This window comes from Haliaeetus leucocephalus, unplaced genomic scaffold (genome assembly GCF_000737465.1).
Source record: "Haliaeetus leucocephalus isolate CR32 unplaced genomic scaffold, Haliaeetus_leucocephalus-4.0 Scaffold1, whole genome shotgun sequence".
Taxonomy (NCBI): Eukaryota; Metazoa; Chordata; class Aves; order Accipitriformes; family Accipitridae; genus Haliaeetus; species Haliaeetus leucocephalus.
The window spans coordinates 3,554,375-3,573,667 of record NW_010972437.1 but is presented as its reverse complement, the minus strand read 5'-3'; the positions used below and the strand labels follow the sequence as shown (position 1 = coordinate 3,573,667).

At 46.0% G+C, this 19,293-nt stretch overlaps 1 protein-coding gene across 1 annotated transcript in view; it reads right to left on the bottom strand.

Moving 5' to 3' along the window:
- Positions 1–338: 338 nt before the first annotated feature.
- Positions 339–19,293, bottom strand: part of PLCL1 (phospholipase C-like 1) — a 46,535-nt gene continuing 27,580 nt past the window's right edge. Inside the window, exon 5 of the mRNA XM_010564387.1 lies at positions 339–2,106. Coding sequence (XP_010562689.1) covers positions 1,924–2,106 — 183 coding nt within the window. The 3' untranslated portion in view covers positions 339–1,923. The remainder of the gene's footprint in view (positions 2,107–19,293) is intronic.

Below are 19,293 nucleotides of genomic sequence, written 5' to 3'. Positions count from 1 at the left end.
AACCAGGAGGGCAAAACATGAACATGCACACTTACACCATTGATCTGGGCTTTCTGCCTTGCCTGAAACACAAAAGACACCCCTCTCCAGACCTCAGTGAAGGCTGAATACACACTCATAATCTAATGGAGAGATAAACAGAGGATTTAGGGCTGGATCTGAACACATATGGCAAGTTCTACTGAAATGGCATTTAAGGCATCTGAGTTACAACCTTTGCAATAATACAGGTCCTGTTAGAGCAGGACCTTCTCTCAAGCAACTTACCCACTCTAACCCACATTTATCCAAGTTTCACAGGTTACCTTCTGTATTAAATCACTTTAAAAACATGGGTCAAAGTTGTTTCATAGCTTTACTCTCTCAGTAATGTGCAACATGAACATAATAGTGTTATTGAGAAGTCAAAAATAACTTAACACAATAGCTATATAAGATTCTCCAATGGTCAAACTTTCAGCAATTATTTTTTGTTAAGTTCAGAAAATTAGCATATTTGTTAATCAAATTAATTTAAAAAGTAGCTTTTCAAAATAAAAGCAATGCTTTAAATAAATATAGTCTTTTTTATAACCATAAAACACTTAGTCCTGTTAAAGGTAACACAAATACTACACTCAAGCACAGTACGTAAACGATTGAAATGAATGTTGTGAGCGTACATGAGCTGGACACTGGGAGGGACGAGGATGCATTTCTTTGTGACATTCTCTGTTTCCTTTCTACAGCAGCACAAAGAGGCACCCAATTCTCAGAACTACCCTAAACATATGACATGTGTCAGGATATTTGCAACTGCTGCACAAAAATGCTGGTACCCTGTTTTTTTTCCCCCAAGCTATTTCTCTACACTACATCTGTAGCAGTTCTGCAGCCTTGCTTCAAATTTCTAGCACAGCATGATTCTTAACCACAACAACGTAAGGCCAGATCCTGCTTGCTTCATCCAACTGGCTTCGACATCTAAGCAGAAGGCGGTAAGCAAGATCTGACCTCTCACACCTCTTGCAGTAAAGCTCACAGTTGATGAAATCTGTAAAACCTTCCTTCCAATACTGGCACCACTAGGTGTTTCAGAATGGCCTGAAGCTCACCTTCAGAGTTCATGATCACCAAAGGATATTCACAGCTCTCCTCCTAACTACAGGGCTGACTAGCTATGTTCATTACTACATGAGTTAATGCCTATCAGCAACGACTGTAACTGTCCTGCAGATGTACAAGGTAGCAATGATTTACTGGAATGAAATAAATCAGCTAGTTCTTATGTTAGTACGTGCTAACTGGGTGTATCCTGAAGAGCTGTTTGCTAAAATTCAGTGAAATATACACCTCAAATCTAATCATAATCTATCCAGCAACTCTGACCATTTAATATCTTGTTTACTTGGTTTGAATTGTTCATTAAAAATCACGTTCAGGATCTGCAGCAAACCACTGGTTTTGCCCTCACAAAAACAGCTGTCAGTGACATTTGTTGTTGTATTTTCTTTGTTTGTTTAAACAGTGTAACAATAATGTAACCTATAAGTTAAATGATAAAAGCTGGAGAGTAAAATAAAGCACAAAACTGATACAAGTACTTTCTATTTGTTTTGATCTTCAGAATGAACAGGCCTATTCAAAGATGACAAAGGAATAAATTAGCAAATGGCTAATGTAATGCATGAAAGGGCGTCTACAGGATTTGCATGTGCGCACACACACACACATGCACTTGCATACAGACAGCTTGGCTTCATTAGAAATCTCACTACCAGAGTTTAACTTAGATAAATTAACTGCATTAAAATACTGACATTGTGAAGATTTTAATACTATCAACACCCTGCAGAGGGCATTCCTGTGTGAATTTTTAAATGCTTTAAAAAAATAGTTTAGAGTTATTGAAATCTGCGACAAATGTGACAGCTCTGCCTCCCCTCACAGCCTCCCGTTCTCATCTCCGGCATCCTTCTCCTGTATTGCCTCCAGGCACCGTTTTGACTTGGCATCCGCATGCCCACTTCCAGTTTTGCTCAGTCCACACGACAGGCACGCCAGCTGGATCTGCTTCATGTTCTCCAGGGCTTCGTTCTTGGCGTTCTTCAGGAGATCTCCTTGGCCCTGAGGATGCAGACAGACACGCAGGAGACAGTCAGGGATCGCACACATCGCTCGGGACCGAAAGCGGCAATACTGGTCTCGTGTGTCTGCCATACCGTTCGGTGCCACGGACCAGGTCCAAGGTCCTGTCTCGAATCCCCTCTGCCGCCCGTGAACGCCAGCCTCTGGGGAAGGGACTGAAGCCCCTTCTGCAGCCCGGCACCCAGCTCAGTGAGGAAGGCAGCAGCTAGCACAGTGGGACAGGCACCAGACTCCCCCCGCTTCCAAGTCACCCCCGGGAGGTAATTTGGGCCTGGCCTTCAGGAGCCCGCAGGGGAAGGCGTTTGCTCTTTCACAGTCAACAGTGAGTGCCTGCCAGGGACGAGGCAGCAATGGCACACGGTAACCCCCTCCCTGTGCCACTGCTCCGTCCTTGCGCCCTGGCATCAGATCCCACGTGGCAATGGCTGTGTGTCCCCAGCCGGGGGTCCCTTACGAGCTGTGAGACCCTGGTTACCCACCCCTCCTTGCACCTGGATTTGCTACCCAGCCTCGGCCCCCCTTTAGCAGAGGCAGGCCGAGCTGCGCGCCTGTATGAAACACAACAACCTGTAGCGCTACAGCGAATCCACCTGAACCATTTTGTTCGGGACCTTCGAGCAGGCGAACAGGAATGAGAGACTTCATGAGCAAATGCCTGCTTCTGCTTCTTCTCAGAGTGCGTAAAGGTGAGGCGACTAACAGGATGTCAGTCCAATTTGTAACTATCAGGAAAAACGTGTTACATGAAATTTGTATTAAGGAGTTGGTGTTCAGAAATGCCAAAATGAATATTTATGCAATATTGATATCTCAAGTGCTGCAAAGTGACAAGATTCTGGTGCTAGAGGATACAAATAAATAAAAGCCTGGAGATGCATCTGGTTATTAACATTCAGTATCACTAAGAACTTGAGCTGCTCTTTTCCAAATGTCACCCAAAGTACAGCTTAAAGTACACCACCCACTGCAGCTGGTTATACGCATATTCAGAAGGAATACCTCTGCTGACTGAAATGTCACATTCGCATCCCTGCAACCTAACCTGACCTCCTGCAAACCACAGATGCTTTGCGGGGTCTCTGAGGAGACAACAGATGTTACAGCAGGACCTGGGGCACACTGGAGGGGCAACTGATCACCAAACCTCCTTCGGTTTTCAGAACAAACCAGTTGTGTTGGACGAGTCACGGCACAACACCTTCCAGCAGTGGGAGCATCTCTCTGCTCTCCCTTTCCCCAGAGCTAAGCGGAAGGATTTATCCCACACCGATGAGCACAGTTCCCTTTTCACCAGTGCCTGGCACTGGACTTGCACCGCCTGAGCCCATGTAAACAATGTTCACAACGAAGAAACAATGGTGGCTTGCACGTCCCACTACACTGGTAAACACCACGTGGGAAAGCACGTCATCCAGGGACGGCAGCCCGCGCCTGAGAACGTGATTGCTTCATCTCCTGGTGACATGAATTTGTCCCTGCTGAACAATGCAAAGAGCTACCCAGATGCTGGGAATCCAACTCAGTGCGAGAATAACAAAAAATACTGGGACTGCATGAGCAGCTCTGTGCTATTTGGTATGAAGCACATTTGAAGAGATTTGTATCTCGGCAGCATGACAGTTACGGGAATAAACAGACAAGTAGCTTGGGATCCAGCAAATAGACAGGGTTTGAAAAACAAAACAAGAATAATTCACACAGCACATATTTCACATAGCTGTGATCTTGCTTTTAGGACAGAGGTTGAGCTTATGGTTAAAGACAGTAGGCAGGAATCCAGGAGCCCCGTAGATGCCTCGAGCACATGGTATGCCCCCATCTCCCTCCCTGTCTGCAAATGGCACAGGAATCATGCCGGTGCTGTAGTGACAGGGACAAGACACTGCAGCATAAGCAAAGAGATCCAACAGCAGTATCATTAATAACGTGATAATGTTATCAAAAAGGGTGGTTGATTCTTCAATACACAAATGCAATTTTCAATAGTTTGGTTTTAGGATGAAATAGACCCTGCTGCAGTGGGGCTGCTGCTGTTTCTTATCATACGCATGGGATTGAAGACACCAAAGGCTGCACCAACAAGCAGACAAAATTGGTGTGATGATGCTTTGCAGCCTTAACCTCTCTAAGTCAAAACCTGGCACTATGTATTCTTGCACAAGAACACAAAAATCCTCCTAGCACAAGAAGCAACTCGAAGCAGACAGCCCTACAGCACCAAGAACAACTAAGCCCAAAACCTGGGAGAGCCAGTGCAACAGAGAGGTAAAATGATGACGATGAAGCTCCAGCACCCTGAAACACCTGGTGTCCCCTTAGTTGGGGTGTCTGTGGCAAGACTGCTAGAAGTCTGTCCTCTGCTGTGGCATGGCCGGCATCTCCCCGGGCAGTGGGAGCACTCACCCACACCGTGCACAGAGGAGGATTTCCTGTCATGCAGCAGCACAAGACGGATACAGCTCCATAAGCTGACACAAAAAGAGCTTCAGCTGAGTCCACGTCGCCTTCTTCCTATCTCCTCTTCCTTCTCGGGGTAAGGGCAAAGCATGGAAATCCTTCTCAGGGTGGCCCACAAACTGCATCTTTGCCTAGCGACTCTGAGACACTCATTTAAGGGAAGCTACTTGGGATTTGACACACCCCCGCTCCGAGGATGACAGCCCGAGTCCGCCCTGCCGAGACTTGTATCTGAATTCCCCAGAAGCCAAGGGACTTCACACCCCGTGTGACAGTGCTGAGCCACCCGCTCTCCCTTATGCATATTCTGATTTCACATTTAACTAACCAGGCAATTTAGATTACAGATTTCGTCTGAGGCAATGCACAACATGTCTTCAGGTTCCAAGAAGAAAAACACTCCTCCTGAGCATACTTCCAATATTTTGAAGACATTCTTATTTTACAGTGATCTAAAAACAGAAATGGACTTATCAAAATAGTAAAATTCCATTCATGTACAGAGCAATTGATTTATGTCTTAGTCTCGTTGTATTTTTTATTTTGAAACAGCTGGTTCATTTGAGCAAGCTGAAGGAGCAAAAATGATTTTGAATCATCTGTCACAAGAAAATTAACGACAAACCAGACCCCTCTGACAGAGCTGTCATAATTCTAGAGGCGCCGTAAAAAAAATAATCTGTGGGCATGCTCTGTTTGAAAAGCCATCTGTCTGCTTTGAAAAACTGGCTGTGAGCATAATCCACTTACGAAAAATGTCAGCAAAATTGTGTCAACACCATAACGAACTAAATACTGGATAGAAGCTGGAGTAAACTTTAAAAGTATGATTGCATTGAAACAACCCTCATAAATCAGTCATTGTGATCATCTCCGTGCACAGAACAATCCTCTTTGCCCTTACAAACAAAGCATCTCTCTTCCAGACAAAGAGGGATCACAATGGTCCACTTCGGCATCTATCCATCTATCTCCCTTCTGCTGTTGATATCACCAACTTTCCTGAAAATAAATACTTGTGAGAAAGGTTAAACTCAGCATTTGGCAGGACACTAAATTAAGCCAGAAGAGATTAATCGAGTGTTCTACTTGAAAAACTGATCGAGGGGGCTGTTTTTATTTAGAGTTAGGGAATATTAATGTCAGGTTTCATACACCTAACTACAACTAACCGCGGAGCCTCAGCATGAATTAACATTACAGTACAAATAATGCAGCTTGTCAAGCAGCTGAAAGATTATAAGCCTTTACCTTGACAGGTTAATACTACTTAGAAAACAGGGATAATCTGACATGGCTTTAAATATTGCTCAGTTTCAGTGACAACCCATGAAAGGCTTTAAGAAGCGTAAGTAGTTCTAGACAGACACTGGCAATGGCCACAGATGGGGCGAATTCTGTATGTTGTTTTTTATAATTTAATTTTTTTTGCCAAATAAAATTCCTAAGTTTTTATGAGTCAAGATGACAGCTCATATCCAACAACAACCCAGACTCTGAGGTTGTGGAAATGAGAGAAGAAGGTGAGTTAGGTAAGTGGCACCATTTTGTGTTCGACTCCACAGTATTTTTATTTTTATTTTTTTTTACACATTGCATGTATATTTCTACATAAATATATATATATGGGCACGTGTATGTACGTTAATAATGTTAATAACTACTATTTCAATTCCTATGCTTTCTAGGAAACACCCTGCAACATGTAGGTCATGAGGCACTGCTGGTTCTGGGCACCCACCAGGACTGGGCACGCCGGCTATCGCACAGGCAGGACCCAAAGCCCCCGTGTTGGCAGCTGCCTGCACCAGCATCAGGGGGTTGCAGGAGGACCCTGAAGGCCACCACTCGGCCTGTGCAGAAGTGAACTGCGCTGCCAGGTTACCCCACACGAGCATCTTGCTTTACTACTGGCAAAGTGGAAAATCCCGTTTTAAGCAATAGGGCCTTCCCAGCATTCAAAACTGGCCATGTTTTCAGGGAGGCTGAAACAGTGGCTGCAAAGGCCATTCTGTAATCTGCTGCTTGCTAAAGCAGACGGTTGCTTATCTCCTGGCAGACACGTTCTCTGACAGCACATTATGGGAGCTTTCCTCTGCGCTCCTCAAGGGCTGAGTAAACAAACAATAAATAACAGAGGTCTTACCACCCATGCCACATCACACTCATGATATTACTGTTATTTTTTAACTTTTTCTCAAAGAAACAAGCTCTTACATTATTATTTAATCACAAAGTAAAATCTCCAGAGGCCGCCAGTGGCTGGCTGAAAATCCAGACACGGCCAAATAAAACAACCGCAAGCACTGCATCACTCCACATTTCAGAGGTAACACGCGTAAGGTAACGGCACCGATAGCCTGTGCCAAGGGACTCAGAAAGCAGAAATGCTGGAGAGCTGCTGTGATATTGGGATACTCTGTGTGGAGGCAGCATTTACCACAAGGGGTGCACTTTCGATGTGTCATAGCGTGACTTAAATTGTGTTTAATATTAATAAGGAAGCACACAATTAAATGATCACACATGGCTTTGAAAATGTAATCCTGAGGAGGAAATCATTAATGAAATGATTAGACTGCTACGTTAAACTTATTACAAAAGCAGATATTTTTTCATGCCTCCTTCAAAGTTAAATGTGGGAACAATTGATATGAATTTGATTACGATCCAGCCACATTTCAGAACAGAGTACTCCAAAAAACACAGTGTATTTCTGTATCAATGCAGACTTTAAAGCCGTACCCTTTTCATTATTACTGCATATAGTTTGTCAAAAGCTTTGCTTTATTCTCTGTGATAGAGATCATAGTGTACATGTTAGCATGAAAAATTACTGTACACAAAGATTTTACACAAAGCATATAATCACTTCTCACACACTGAAAAATAAAGGATTGCAAAAATGAGTCACCCCACAGGAAAAGCACGGGCCAAACGTTACTTGCTAATTTATTTTAAACCCTTGCATAGCAGAAATTCACTTCCTGTCAGGAAAATAAAAAGGCCACGAATATAAAAGGTGGCACATAAATGGCACTCCTTGTGCTACTGGTGTATCATTTAAGGTCTGGGTTTTGGGGGTAGCTTCCCACACACCCAATGCTGAACCAAATGCAAGAACTTGTTTCTACCTGGCTGAAACCAGCGACAGTTTTGCCACTGAGTGAATCGGGCAATCCCAAGTCCTCACTGGGGCCTGAGTCACTGAGTTTCTCAGTATTTGCTAGTAATTTCAGACGTCAAACTGAGCTTCTCATTTTGGTGTATCAGCATGTTACTGACAGCCAGAGACCTTCTCTCCCATTTCCCAAAGCAGGGTCTAGCAAAAATTTGCAAGAAGGAAACAGAGCTGAGAATCAATTACATCACACAGAGAACAGATCTGAGATGTATGAAAAAGAAAACATCCACCCAGGGAAAGGCAGTCACCATTATATGAAGTGTTAAATCTCTGTAAGCAAGAGCAGGAAAGAGAAACTATTGTGGAATAGATTGTCATGTGCAGCTTTGACACAAGGTTATGTGATAAAAACAAGGTGAACATGAGTTTTTAGATGAGCGTTAAAATTGAATCAAAGGTTGTGCCAAGCAATGAGGTCAGAATCTCTAGGGCTGATCTGCACAACGCATCGTAGCCATCAGCTGGGACACCTATGACAGCAAGGATGAGGAAGAAGACAGAGAGGAGGATGAGGAGGAATAGTTAACAGGAACAATCACCCAGTATTTCTGCATCTAACCTAGATTACTCCTCACTTCATCATTTCTCTGTTTATTTCATGAACAAGCTGTATGGATGCTGGCTCCAGGCTTTCCTGCCTGTCTCTCATTACACAGGGGGCTGAGCAGGTTCAGAGAGCAGAAAGAAACTCAAGCTCATTTCCCCAGGAAAGACACCAGGAGCGCAGAACCGACCTTGGCTGCACTGTATTTCCCAACTGTTTTACTACTTACGCAGGGAAAAAAATCCTGTTCGCACCTGGTATTTGCACGAGTCTCAGAAATGAAAGCACCCCTGCAAGCAACACTGGCAGCCTTGCGGGCACTCACCAACTTGCCAAGGTGCACAGCCCTAAGGTGATACATCCCAGCCAGCAGCCTCCTGCCAGCAAGGACCTTCCTTAAGGACAACTGCTGGGTGAAGAGCTAAGGCGTAACCACCTCTGCAAATACCATTTACAAAGCACAGTCTCTTTTCCAGTGTAGTCAGTTTTAATAGCAAGAGAACAACCCCAGCATTACTCCAGGTGGTTGGTAAAATTCACATGGCAACTCCAAAGCAACATGGCGAGGAGCCCTCTGTGCAAAAGCAGAAGGGGCTCTCAGCAGTTAAAGGGAAAGCGGGCAGGAATCTGGATTACGGCCCCTCCACAGAGCCCATTCAGCCCTGGCTTGCCCTGAGCATCCAGCAGGTTCCGGTGTATTAGTCCAGTCCTCTGCAAGGCACAGATCTCTGCAACCATAGTAGGTGTTCAGATACCATAGCAAAGGGACACAGAAGTTGTTAATAAAAATGAATCAATAAATGATAATAAATAGAACAAATAAATAATGAAGTAAAGTAAGCTTCAGAATGGCCCTAACTTGTAATACAAATCAAATCTTAACCTGACTCATGGGTCTAGTGTGATTTCTTATCGCGACCACAGGCTGGACAACTCTGTTAACACACCCAATGGTTTACCTGCAGACGGGTACTCTGAAAGACGTAGACCTGCTCGAGCGGGTCCAGAGGTGGGCCACAAAGCTGATGAGGGGGCTGGAGCACCTGCCCTGTGAGGACAGGCTGAGACACTTGAGCTTGTTTAACCTGGAGAAAGGAAGGCTCTGGCGAGACCTTACAGCAGCCTGCCAGTACTTAAAGGGGAGGGACTCTTTCTTTATCAGGGAGTGTAGTGGTGGGACGAGGGGTAATGGTTTTGCTAAAATTGTAAGTGTGGTGTGTTAAGAACAATATCCAGGTTACCAGAAAAACAGTTCCATCTGATTTTAACTACTTATATTTAAACTCCCAAACTAGACCAATCTGCCAGTTGTTCCTTATTAGGCTGTCCCACACAAACCCCAAAACTTTTAAACTGATTTCATTTGCCATTTAGGTTGCACCCCAAAAGTCTGCATTGGAGAGGATGATTAAACAGGGATCTACAGAGGTGTTTTGCATTAGCCTGGTTATTTTTCTAGGAGGCTAGTGACAGTTCATTGCCCAGCCAAGCAGTCAATCCCAGAGCACAAGGCAGTAACGTGAGCGGTTGGGAAAAGGGAATGCTGGCTGCCTCTGCCGGTGTGGCACTCCCTTGAAAAACACTCGTGGCATTTTTTGCCTTCTTTCCCAGCTGCTGGAAAGGTGCACTTAAAATCTAAGTGGCTGTGCTGGATACTGAGAGACAGTCCCCTCGGCACCATGCTGGGCGAGGCTCCCCAGTTTACTACAAAACTGCTAGCACGCCTCTTGTATGTTCCCAAATCGTGTGACACAGCCGAACCCAGACCTTGAGGGCAGCCTGGGAGGTGGAAATGAACAAAACACTCCTGTCATACAAGGAGAACCTCAAAAACATCATGCAACTAGCAAAGAAGCAAATACTTAGAAAACCTTCCGGTTCTGGCGGCTGGCCTTGCCAGCGTTGAGTATATCACTGCCTTGTGCAGCCATGGCAACTTAGGAAAGAGGGTCTGTATTTGTAATTCTCTTACAGGATTTGCCTAATGAAATAAAGGCAAAGGACATAGATGGCCAGCTTGTTCTCTGAAACACAGTCAAGTGTCCTCCCAAACCCTACTGGCCCTAGACCAAAGCCTGAGAAGGAATTAACGTCAAGCATTTGCCTGAATACCCGAGTGGCAAAAGCACTCATGTTATAGCGTTCCCTATTGATCTTTAAACAGAGCTCTCCACTGAAATCCATGGGCTCTTGCAAATCAATTGCACTGTATGGCTACTAATCTATTCCTTCAAGCAGGCATTTTACATGCAAAAAGAGTGGGCTTTTATTTTCATTTTTTAAAAAAATGCCTCTTGCTTGTCTCTCATCTGGGCGTTTAAATTAAATTACCTTGTATCAGGCTGTTGAAAGCAATGAATGTGAACATCCACTGTCTGTAACTGCGTTGCAGCAGGAATTTGCTTTCACAAATAATGCCATTAATTTGATGTTAGCCATGTGCTGAGCAGTTCAGCTGCTTGTGTGTCTCTCGGGCACTACATCTAGCAGAGAGTTTGCAAGCACAGCCACAAATGTATGGACTCTCGCTGTCAACCCCTCCACGCTAGGAGTCTGCCTTTTTTCTGGTGATATGTTTGAAATCAAAGGGTTGGATGAGAGCCCAGGAGTGCACAATCAATACTAAGAAAACCCCACATCATTGAAGAATTTGGGGCACTATTTATTTTTGATACACAGCCATGAGATGGAAATCAAAGCTGTATGTCCAGGCATTTATTTCTTAGTCCTCCTTTGGTCACAAAACCCAATTCCCCACATGTACCAGCACCAGCTGGTAACTCCAGTAAAGTCCAGAGAATCCCAGAAAAATAAAACAAGGGGAAGAAAAATGAGGTAGAAAGTGCAGAATTTTCTTGCATTTAATTTTTCTGAGTAAAAGGACCAGCTGCAGGAGAAGATATGTTTTGCAGCTAACAAAACACCTGTGCAACGCAACCCCAGAGTGTAACACTTGGCTGGGAATAGCTGGCACCTCCCTGCTCCCTGGTGCCCTCCGCGGTGACTCACAGCCGCCCAGGCTGCAAGCCACAGAGTTAATGTCAAAATCATGTCCTTCATCACCAAGTGTTGACAGCAAAATAACCCTTCAATTCCAGTTTTCAATGGAAAGGGTGTACTGACCATCTCTGAGCTGATTCTGTTTTCACTGAAGACAACAGGCACCTGTGCTGGTTTGGGGTTTTTTTTTGGGGGGAGGAGTGTTAGAGGAGGTGTAGCACAAACACTTACTGCTCTCCTTAGACTACTGCTTAGGAAAACAGCTAAAAAAAAATACCTGCAGCTGTGCTTAATGCTAACTGAAATAATCTAATTAAGATGAAATGAAATTACGCCAGCCAGGGCACAGCATTTCTGGACAGGTAACGGAGCATACTCATGCTTTTCTTGTTCCTGCGCACAGCTCCTTACGCTCTCCTTGTCTCTGAGTCTGGCACAAACACTAATTTTTTAACAACTATACAGTTTGCAAATCCTCCTGCTCCAGTAGTGGCTGGCAAACATCACCAGCTGACTGGGACACAGGAATCTGCAGAAACCACCTGAGCTCCCCGTTCCTGCTCCCCCAGAGGGGACATGACACCCCTCTGGTTTGGCTGCTCTCCTCCTTTCATTAGAGGTGCTGTGGGCAGTCAGTTTCTAACCTGTTCAATAACAGCACAGACCACAAAAAACTTTATGCTGACGCAGAAAGCTTTATGCTGAGACCTTTGAATCGATGGGCCAAGGCCAATCGTATGAGGTTCAACAAGGCAAGTGCCGGGTCCTGCACTTCGGTCACAACAATCCCCTGCAGCGCTACAGGCTTGGAGAAGGAAGAGTGGCTGGAAAGCTGCCCAGCAGAAGAAGACCTGGGGGTGCTGGTTGACAGCCAGCTGAATATGAGCCAGCAGTGTGCCCAGGTGGCCAAGAAGGCCAACAGCATCCTGGCCTGCATCAGAAATAGTGTGGCCAGCAGGGGCAGGGAAGTGAGGCCGCAACCTCGAGTACTGTGTTCAGTTTTGGGCCCCTCGCTACAGGAAAGACGTTGAGGTGCTGGAGTGTGTCCAGAGAAGGGCAACCAAGTTGGTGAGGGGCCTGGAGCACAAGTCTTATGAGGAGCGGCTGAGGGAACTGGGGCTGTTTAGTCTGGAGAAGAGGAGGCTGAGGGGAGACCTTATGGCTCTCTACAACTACCTGAAAGGGGGTTGTAGTGAGGTGGGGGCTGGTCTCTTCTGTCAGTGGCTGGAGACAGGACAAGAGGAAATGGCCTCAAGTTGTGGCAAGGGAGATTTAGGTTAGATATTAGGAAAAATTTCTTTACTGAGAGGGTGGTCAAACATTGGAATAGGCTGCCCAGGGAAGTGGTTGAGTCACCATCCCTGGAGGTATTAAAAAAGCGCGTAGATGGGGTACTCCATAACATGGTTTAGTGGGCATGGATGATGGTTGGACTCGATGGTCCTGAAGGTCTTTTCCAACCTAAATGATTCTATGATTCAAAAACTCCAAATCACATGGAAGGTTAAGTGAAGAAAGAAAAAAATAACACAAAATGTTATCTAACTGCTAGGAGGGAACAGGTTTTTAGAAGATTCCTAAGCAGATGCTCTGATCCACCTTGTCCCTGTCAGCTGGGACATCCCTGTCCAGGGACCAGCCCTGTCTTTCTGGTCCCCTGCAGTCAAAGGCAGATTTGCTGCCGAGACTGGCCAGTGAGCTTGGTAAAAGCAGAGCTGAGCCACCTTCTCTGTTCGCGTTCCCCCAGCCAGAGGTCAAAGGTGCTCCTGTGGGCACAGTGGCCATGGGCCCCACGTGCTAACAGGACTTGTTTCCCTTGGGAGAATCCCAGCCTCACCTTCCCAGCGCAGATGTGAAACCAAGTTCAAACAGGAGCTGGTATGGTTATTTTTGTAAGCAGCACACTGACCCAGCAGGAAGAGAGCTACCAAAACAAAGTGGCTGGGAGGGGACAAGAAAATCAGGAGGGGTCAGAAACAGGCATGGCTGGATGAGAGGACCCTCTGTGAAGGATGGGAACAGAGACAGAAAGCAAACTGAGTGACCCAGGCACAAAAATAAGTGGTGCAGGATAGGGACTGTAGTATGCATTTACACATTAATTGCCCCAAAACGTCAACGAGGGAAACTGAACAAGCATAATTTCTAACCCATTATGATGCCATGCCACAGAAAATAAGAGGCTTTTCAGCAAAATTGAGCTCAGTTTTTAAGCCTGATACAGAGGGCTGTAGTAATACCTCCACAGTTACTGACCACCGAGCCACCCTCTGAAGGAAACTGTCCTTCTCCTGATGCTGCTGGCAGCCTCCAGTCTCAGCCCATTCATCCCAGACTGCTAAATTAGGCCCCTCAGGCTGAGCTGTGCAACTCCCACCACATTTGTCACTGTTTGAAAAGGTAAAAAAAATTTTGGGGTGCTTTTCAGTGCCTTCATGTGGCTCACTTCCTCCCCACTGCTAGGTACACCAGCATTGCCAGGTTGCTGGTGTGATGGAGCAGGAGCCCAGGAGACACTGAGTGAGAACACGCAGACCACTTAATTTGCAATTATCGTCACTCCCTGCTCCGTCAATTCAGAGTAATCACAGCATATCAGCAAGGCTCCTCTTGCTAATATGGGACCTATGTCTGATCCATAACACAGAGGATGTTGGAGAAAAAAGCTGCTATGTGGCCTTTTTAACTTACTCCTCCAAGTCTGACTGTTATGTCTTTTTAGTCTGCTCTCTCACACACATAGCCTGTCTGAGATAAGCAATGCCATCTTTTTGTGATCTAAAAATAAACAGCAGCTACCACAGCAACAGAATCCCTGGTTTTGTCTCAGCTTTTCTCCCCAAATGGATCCCACCTGTACCTGGGGAAATGACCCATAAGAAAGGGTCCTTTAGCTCCTACAGGGTGTGTCACCTTGCACTTGATTTCATCTGACCCAGGTAAAAGATGACTGTAGCTGTCAAGGATACAACATACAAGATCGCAGTTTCCCAATCCGTTGTTCATACAGTAAAGCTTACTTCCACCCACATGCACTTTGGCCTCTGATTTCTCTGATTTCCCTAGCTCCTGTGCAAGTTTTTGGGAATGCCTGTCACATTTAGAGCTATAGGATCTACCAGGGTTGCTGGGGAAGAATAACTGCAAAGCAAATGCCTGGTCTCACTGAACACCTACAACTTTCATTTAATGCAGTTTTTAAATTTTGACTAACTGTCCAAGCCCTCCCTACAGATTCATATTGCCAATAATCATATATGTTAACACAGAAGTCTTTACTCCGCAGCCCTCTACTGCTGGTGGCTCCAGACTACAAAAGTGAATCAATACCACCAATGAGTTAAAAAGCATTTTACTTTAACCACAGCCCTCAGAATATGTTAGCCATGTGGATGAACATTTTCTATTTTCAATGTCAGGAGGCAGTAATGGAAGCTGGACTGGCACAGTGAAATGGGGAAGGTCATGCCAGCAAATCGCTGCCTGCTGGATTCACATTTCAGCTCCTCTGACTCCTGTACTCATGCAAGTGCAGAAGTCAAAGGTCCTGGCTAGCAATGGCATTATGCATATCCTGACACATGGAGAGAGGATTCCTATCTATGCTAAGGAGGGAGAGGGGGAGGACTCAGCATTCATACAGAGACAGGCTAACCCCTCGCTTCAACAAAGCACAAAGGCCAGGTATCACTCGATTATAAAGTACGTTACCGGATTAGACTGAGGCCACTGACAGTGCCAGGGAAAACCCAACCTCCATCTCAGCAACCGCAAAGGAGGAAGTTTCAATGGAGCAACTGGCAGCTTTCATCGACTCCTAAACTCCCCCAGGGAATTGCTTAAATTAGACACCCGTTCCCCCCCAGGGAGCGGGGTTTTGTAGATGCTGGCACGTAAGTCACATAACAAAAGGGGCAGTCAACTTCCCATCATTTATAAGCACTGGGAAACTGTATGTGATCCGCTGACAGTAGCTGTAATGAGCTCAAAATATACCCCAAAGGTAATTTTTAGAAGACGTTAAACCTCTTGGCACCCACCAAAGCTTACATTCAAACACAACCGTTTCAGGCTAGCACCAGTTTACAGCTCCCAGAGAACAGCACAATTCAGATTTAACAATAAGCAAATGCTGGAGAGAAAAACAATGTACAAGCGATTCTCTCTTAATGCTCCCGCCATGTACAAATCAGTACCCCAGCCTCTCCCTGATCTCAACAGCCCTACACAAATTCAGAAAAAATGGTTGTGGGTGAAGGCTCCAGGCAGCAACTCCCTCTTACTGTGTCCCGCATGGACCACCCAGAAATGGAGCCCTTCACTCAGACACATCCTCCCTTGTACAATGTACCCGTGTCTAAATGAACCAGGGAATGTAACAGTGTAGGAATATTTTTGGGTAAAAATTCTCCCAAATCCTGCGGGTTACCCTGACTCAGGCAGGGCACTGAGCTGACACACACAAGCTCCACGTTTGGAGGAAAACAAAAGGAGTTTTCTCTACCTGTATTTTGTTAGCCCTAAAGCACACAGCTCTGCCAGATCTTTACCAGGACACAAGACGCTGATTCACAATGGCATTCGACAGTTTAAAACACAAGGAAGACAAAACACCCTGACAGGCACCATCAGTGTCATCTCTACGTGGGCCAGAAGCGGCAACGTGGGCTAGCCGGTGAGGGATAAGATGGGGACAGCAAAAGCACATTCTAGTTTATAAAGTGAATTTTCTCAATAACGGAGTTTAAAATACAAATGAAATTATTTCAAAAGGTAATGTGTCTTTTCAATAATAAATAACAATGCAACTGAATCTCTCTTCTCATATATTATTTAAGGGACATCAGGGATCCTCCAAGTTGCGTAAAGAGATAACTAGAGTTTTCTAAGCAATAGTCAGTCCCCAAGTCCAAGAAAAAACATCCATTTTGTGTGTCTCGGCACATGAGAAAGACCGCGCTGCTTAACGGACCACCCTGAAACAACATCAGTAGTGAATGTAAGGGAGCAAAGGAAAAGACCACCGAGGTCTTCAGTGTCACGAATAATCATCCAGGCAAGGCACCATGGGACACTGCCAACCCAGGACAGAAAAGGTCTCTCCAAGCCCCTCACTGGTGCCAGGGGTTGGGGCAGGAGCACTACCCAGAAAGGCTCACACCCCTCCAGCCCACTGCCTTGCTTCAGCTGCGTGTGGTAGGGCTGGCAGCTCAGCTTGGCTTGCAACGCAATCTTTAACACCTTACAGAGGCAGCTGCTAATTTTCTTTCTTTCTTTGTTAGTACAGCTACTGACAGATAAAAGCAAGAAATGTGTGAATTTCTGCTGAAACTTATACTTTCGTTACTGCCCTTTTAATTCCTCTGAATGAGGTCATGTTATCAGATTGGCACAAACAAGATTCCTAACTTCTATGTCTTCCAGGTTGTGTTAATTAACTCCACCGCCATGTACGGCAGTCTTTGATATCCATGTCTCTGATGAAAATGTCACCACTGGGGGGGGGGGGGGGGGGGGGTGGCAGAAGTCGCTGGAGTTCCTACACCACTTGCAGTTGCTGCCTTCACTGTCTCCTCCTCCAAGGCACAGGAAATGACAGTGACCCAGTTTTTACACTCAAGCGATCCTCCTTTAGTGGGGAACCATGTACAAAGATTATTCCATTCAGTCATCTTTCTGCCCCCCTGTCCTGCCCCAGTACTATCCATTTTCCAGCTCAGTTCTGCTCAGGCACACATACGTGCAGCAGTAGCTCCTTTTTCCTGAAAAGATGAGCGCCTTCAAGGAACTTGTAATCCTGCCTGCTGATTTTTTCAAATAACCTCCTCATAGGTGATAATCTTGTTACTGCTCAAAGCAGCATTCAGAGAGCAAACTCTCTTTGTATTTGCACATTATTACTTGAACGTTATGAATTACTTTTCCAGTTGCATAGTCTTTGTACCAGATGACCTACACCTCCGAGAGAAGCTGGCCTTCACACTAAGGTGCTAAAATCCCTGCCAGGTTGGTAGAGAAGACAGACAACAGCAGCGCAGCTGGGGCTCAGGCTGTGATGAGGTCTGCCCCACCAGTGGGAGCACAGGAGTGCCAGATCCCACACAGCTAGCCCAGGGTGAAGTCGGCACAAATACAGAGCAATAAACTCATGCGAACAGGTAGAGACAGCTTTAGAGTCAGGAGAAGTTTAGTCCAGATCAAGGGTGGGGGAGAAGCAGACGCATGGGTAACACAAAGAGCGTGGTGGTTCTCCCACTGCTTTAGTATGATTTAGATGATGCACAGAATTGGGGTGATGTAGAGGGAAGGGGGAGTTGAGGCTGGGGAGAAGAGGCAGGAAAGATGGAGACAACAGTGAGGCACAGGGGGGTAACTGAAGCAGGACAGCCAACCAAGAAGAGGGCTTCACTGAGCAGCCAGCCTACACAAGGAGAGAGATAGGCATCTATTTTGGCAGACTAGCGCTATTTAACCATCTTGACAAGCCTCCATTTGTGAAGCAACACTAAAATTGGTTTTCTACGCACAGCACCTCTGCGTGCCAACCCTCTGCCGGGCTTGAAGCCCGCACCACTGAGGTGGCCTTGGCACAAGGGGCACCAGGCACAGCGACCTCATGTGCTCCTGGCCCTGTCTGCCACCACCATTGCCGCAACGTGATGCACCTCGTCTCGTGTGCACGGCCAGCGGCTTGGCATCAGATCCATGACTTTTGACAATTTGTCATATCACTCAATATAAAAGGCACATCAGAAGATTGCTTGCCATCTATCTCTGGCTTGTTTTAGTCAAATACAAGGACAATCTTTGTTAGCAACATGGACAGTGGGATTGAGTGCACCCTCAGCAAGTTTGCTGACAACACCAAGCTGTGTGGTGCGGTCAACACACTGGAGGGAAGGGATGCCATCCAGAGAGACCTTGACAGGCTTGGGAGGTGGGCACACGCAAACATCATGAAGTTTAGCAAAGCTAAGTGCAAGGTCCTGCACATGGGTCAGGGCAATCCCAAGCACAAATACAGGCTGGACAATGAGTGGATTGAGAGCAGCCCTGTGGAGAAGGACTTGGGGGTATTACTGGATGAAAAACACACCAGCAATGTGTGCTCACAGCCCAGAAAACCAACCATATCCTGGGCTGCATCAAAAGAAGTGTGACCAGCAGGTCAAGGGAAGTGATTCTCCCCCTCTACTCTGCTCTCGTGAGACCCCACCTGGAGTACTGTGTTCAGCTCTGGGGCCCCCAACATAAGAAGGACATGGACCTGTTGGAGCGAGTCCCAAGGAGGGCCACAAAGAAGATCAGGGGGCTGGAGCACCTCCCCTATAAGTACAGGCTGAGAGAGTTGGTGGTGTTCAGCCTGGAGAAGACAAGGCTCTGGGGAGACCTTATAGCGGCCTTCCAGTACTTAAAGGGGGCCTACAGGAAAGATGAGGAGGGACTCTTTATCAGGGAGTGTAGTGATAGGATGAGGGGCAATGGCTTTAAACTGAAAAAGGGTAGATTTAGATTAGATGTGAGGAAGAAGTTATTCACTGTGAGGGTGGTGAGGCGCTGGAACAGGTTGCCCAGAGAGGCTGTGGATGCCCCCTCCCTGGAAGTGTTCAAGGCCAGGTTGGACGGGGCTTTGAGCAACCTGCTCTAGTGGAAGGTGTCCCTGCCCATGGCCGGGGGGTTGGAACTAGATGATCTTTAAGGTCCCTTCTAACCCAAACCATTCTATGAATGGTTTTCATTCTATGAAAATGGGCAAAGACAAGATACCACTCAAGGCTTTTCATACCTTCTTTCACTTCTCTAATCTGTTCTTTTTGTCCCAAAGTTACTGTTGTTCCACATATATATTTGATGGCTTGTCTCACCTCCTATGTAACACATGCATGTGTGTTTGCACACATACACACCCACCCCACTGGAACTGAAGGAATAATATTTACATCTGAAATGCATAATTTTGTACTGCAGTCCCCCTCGCCCC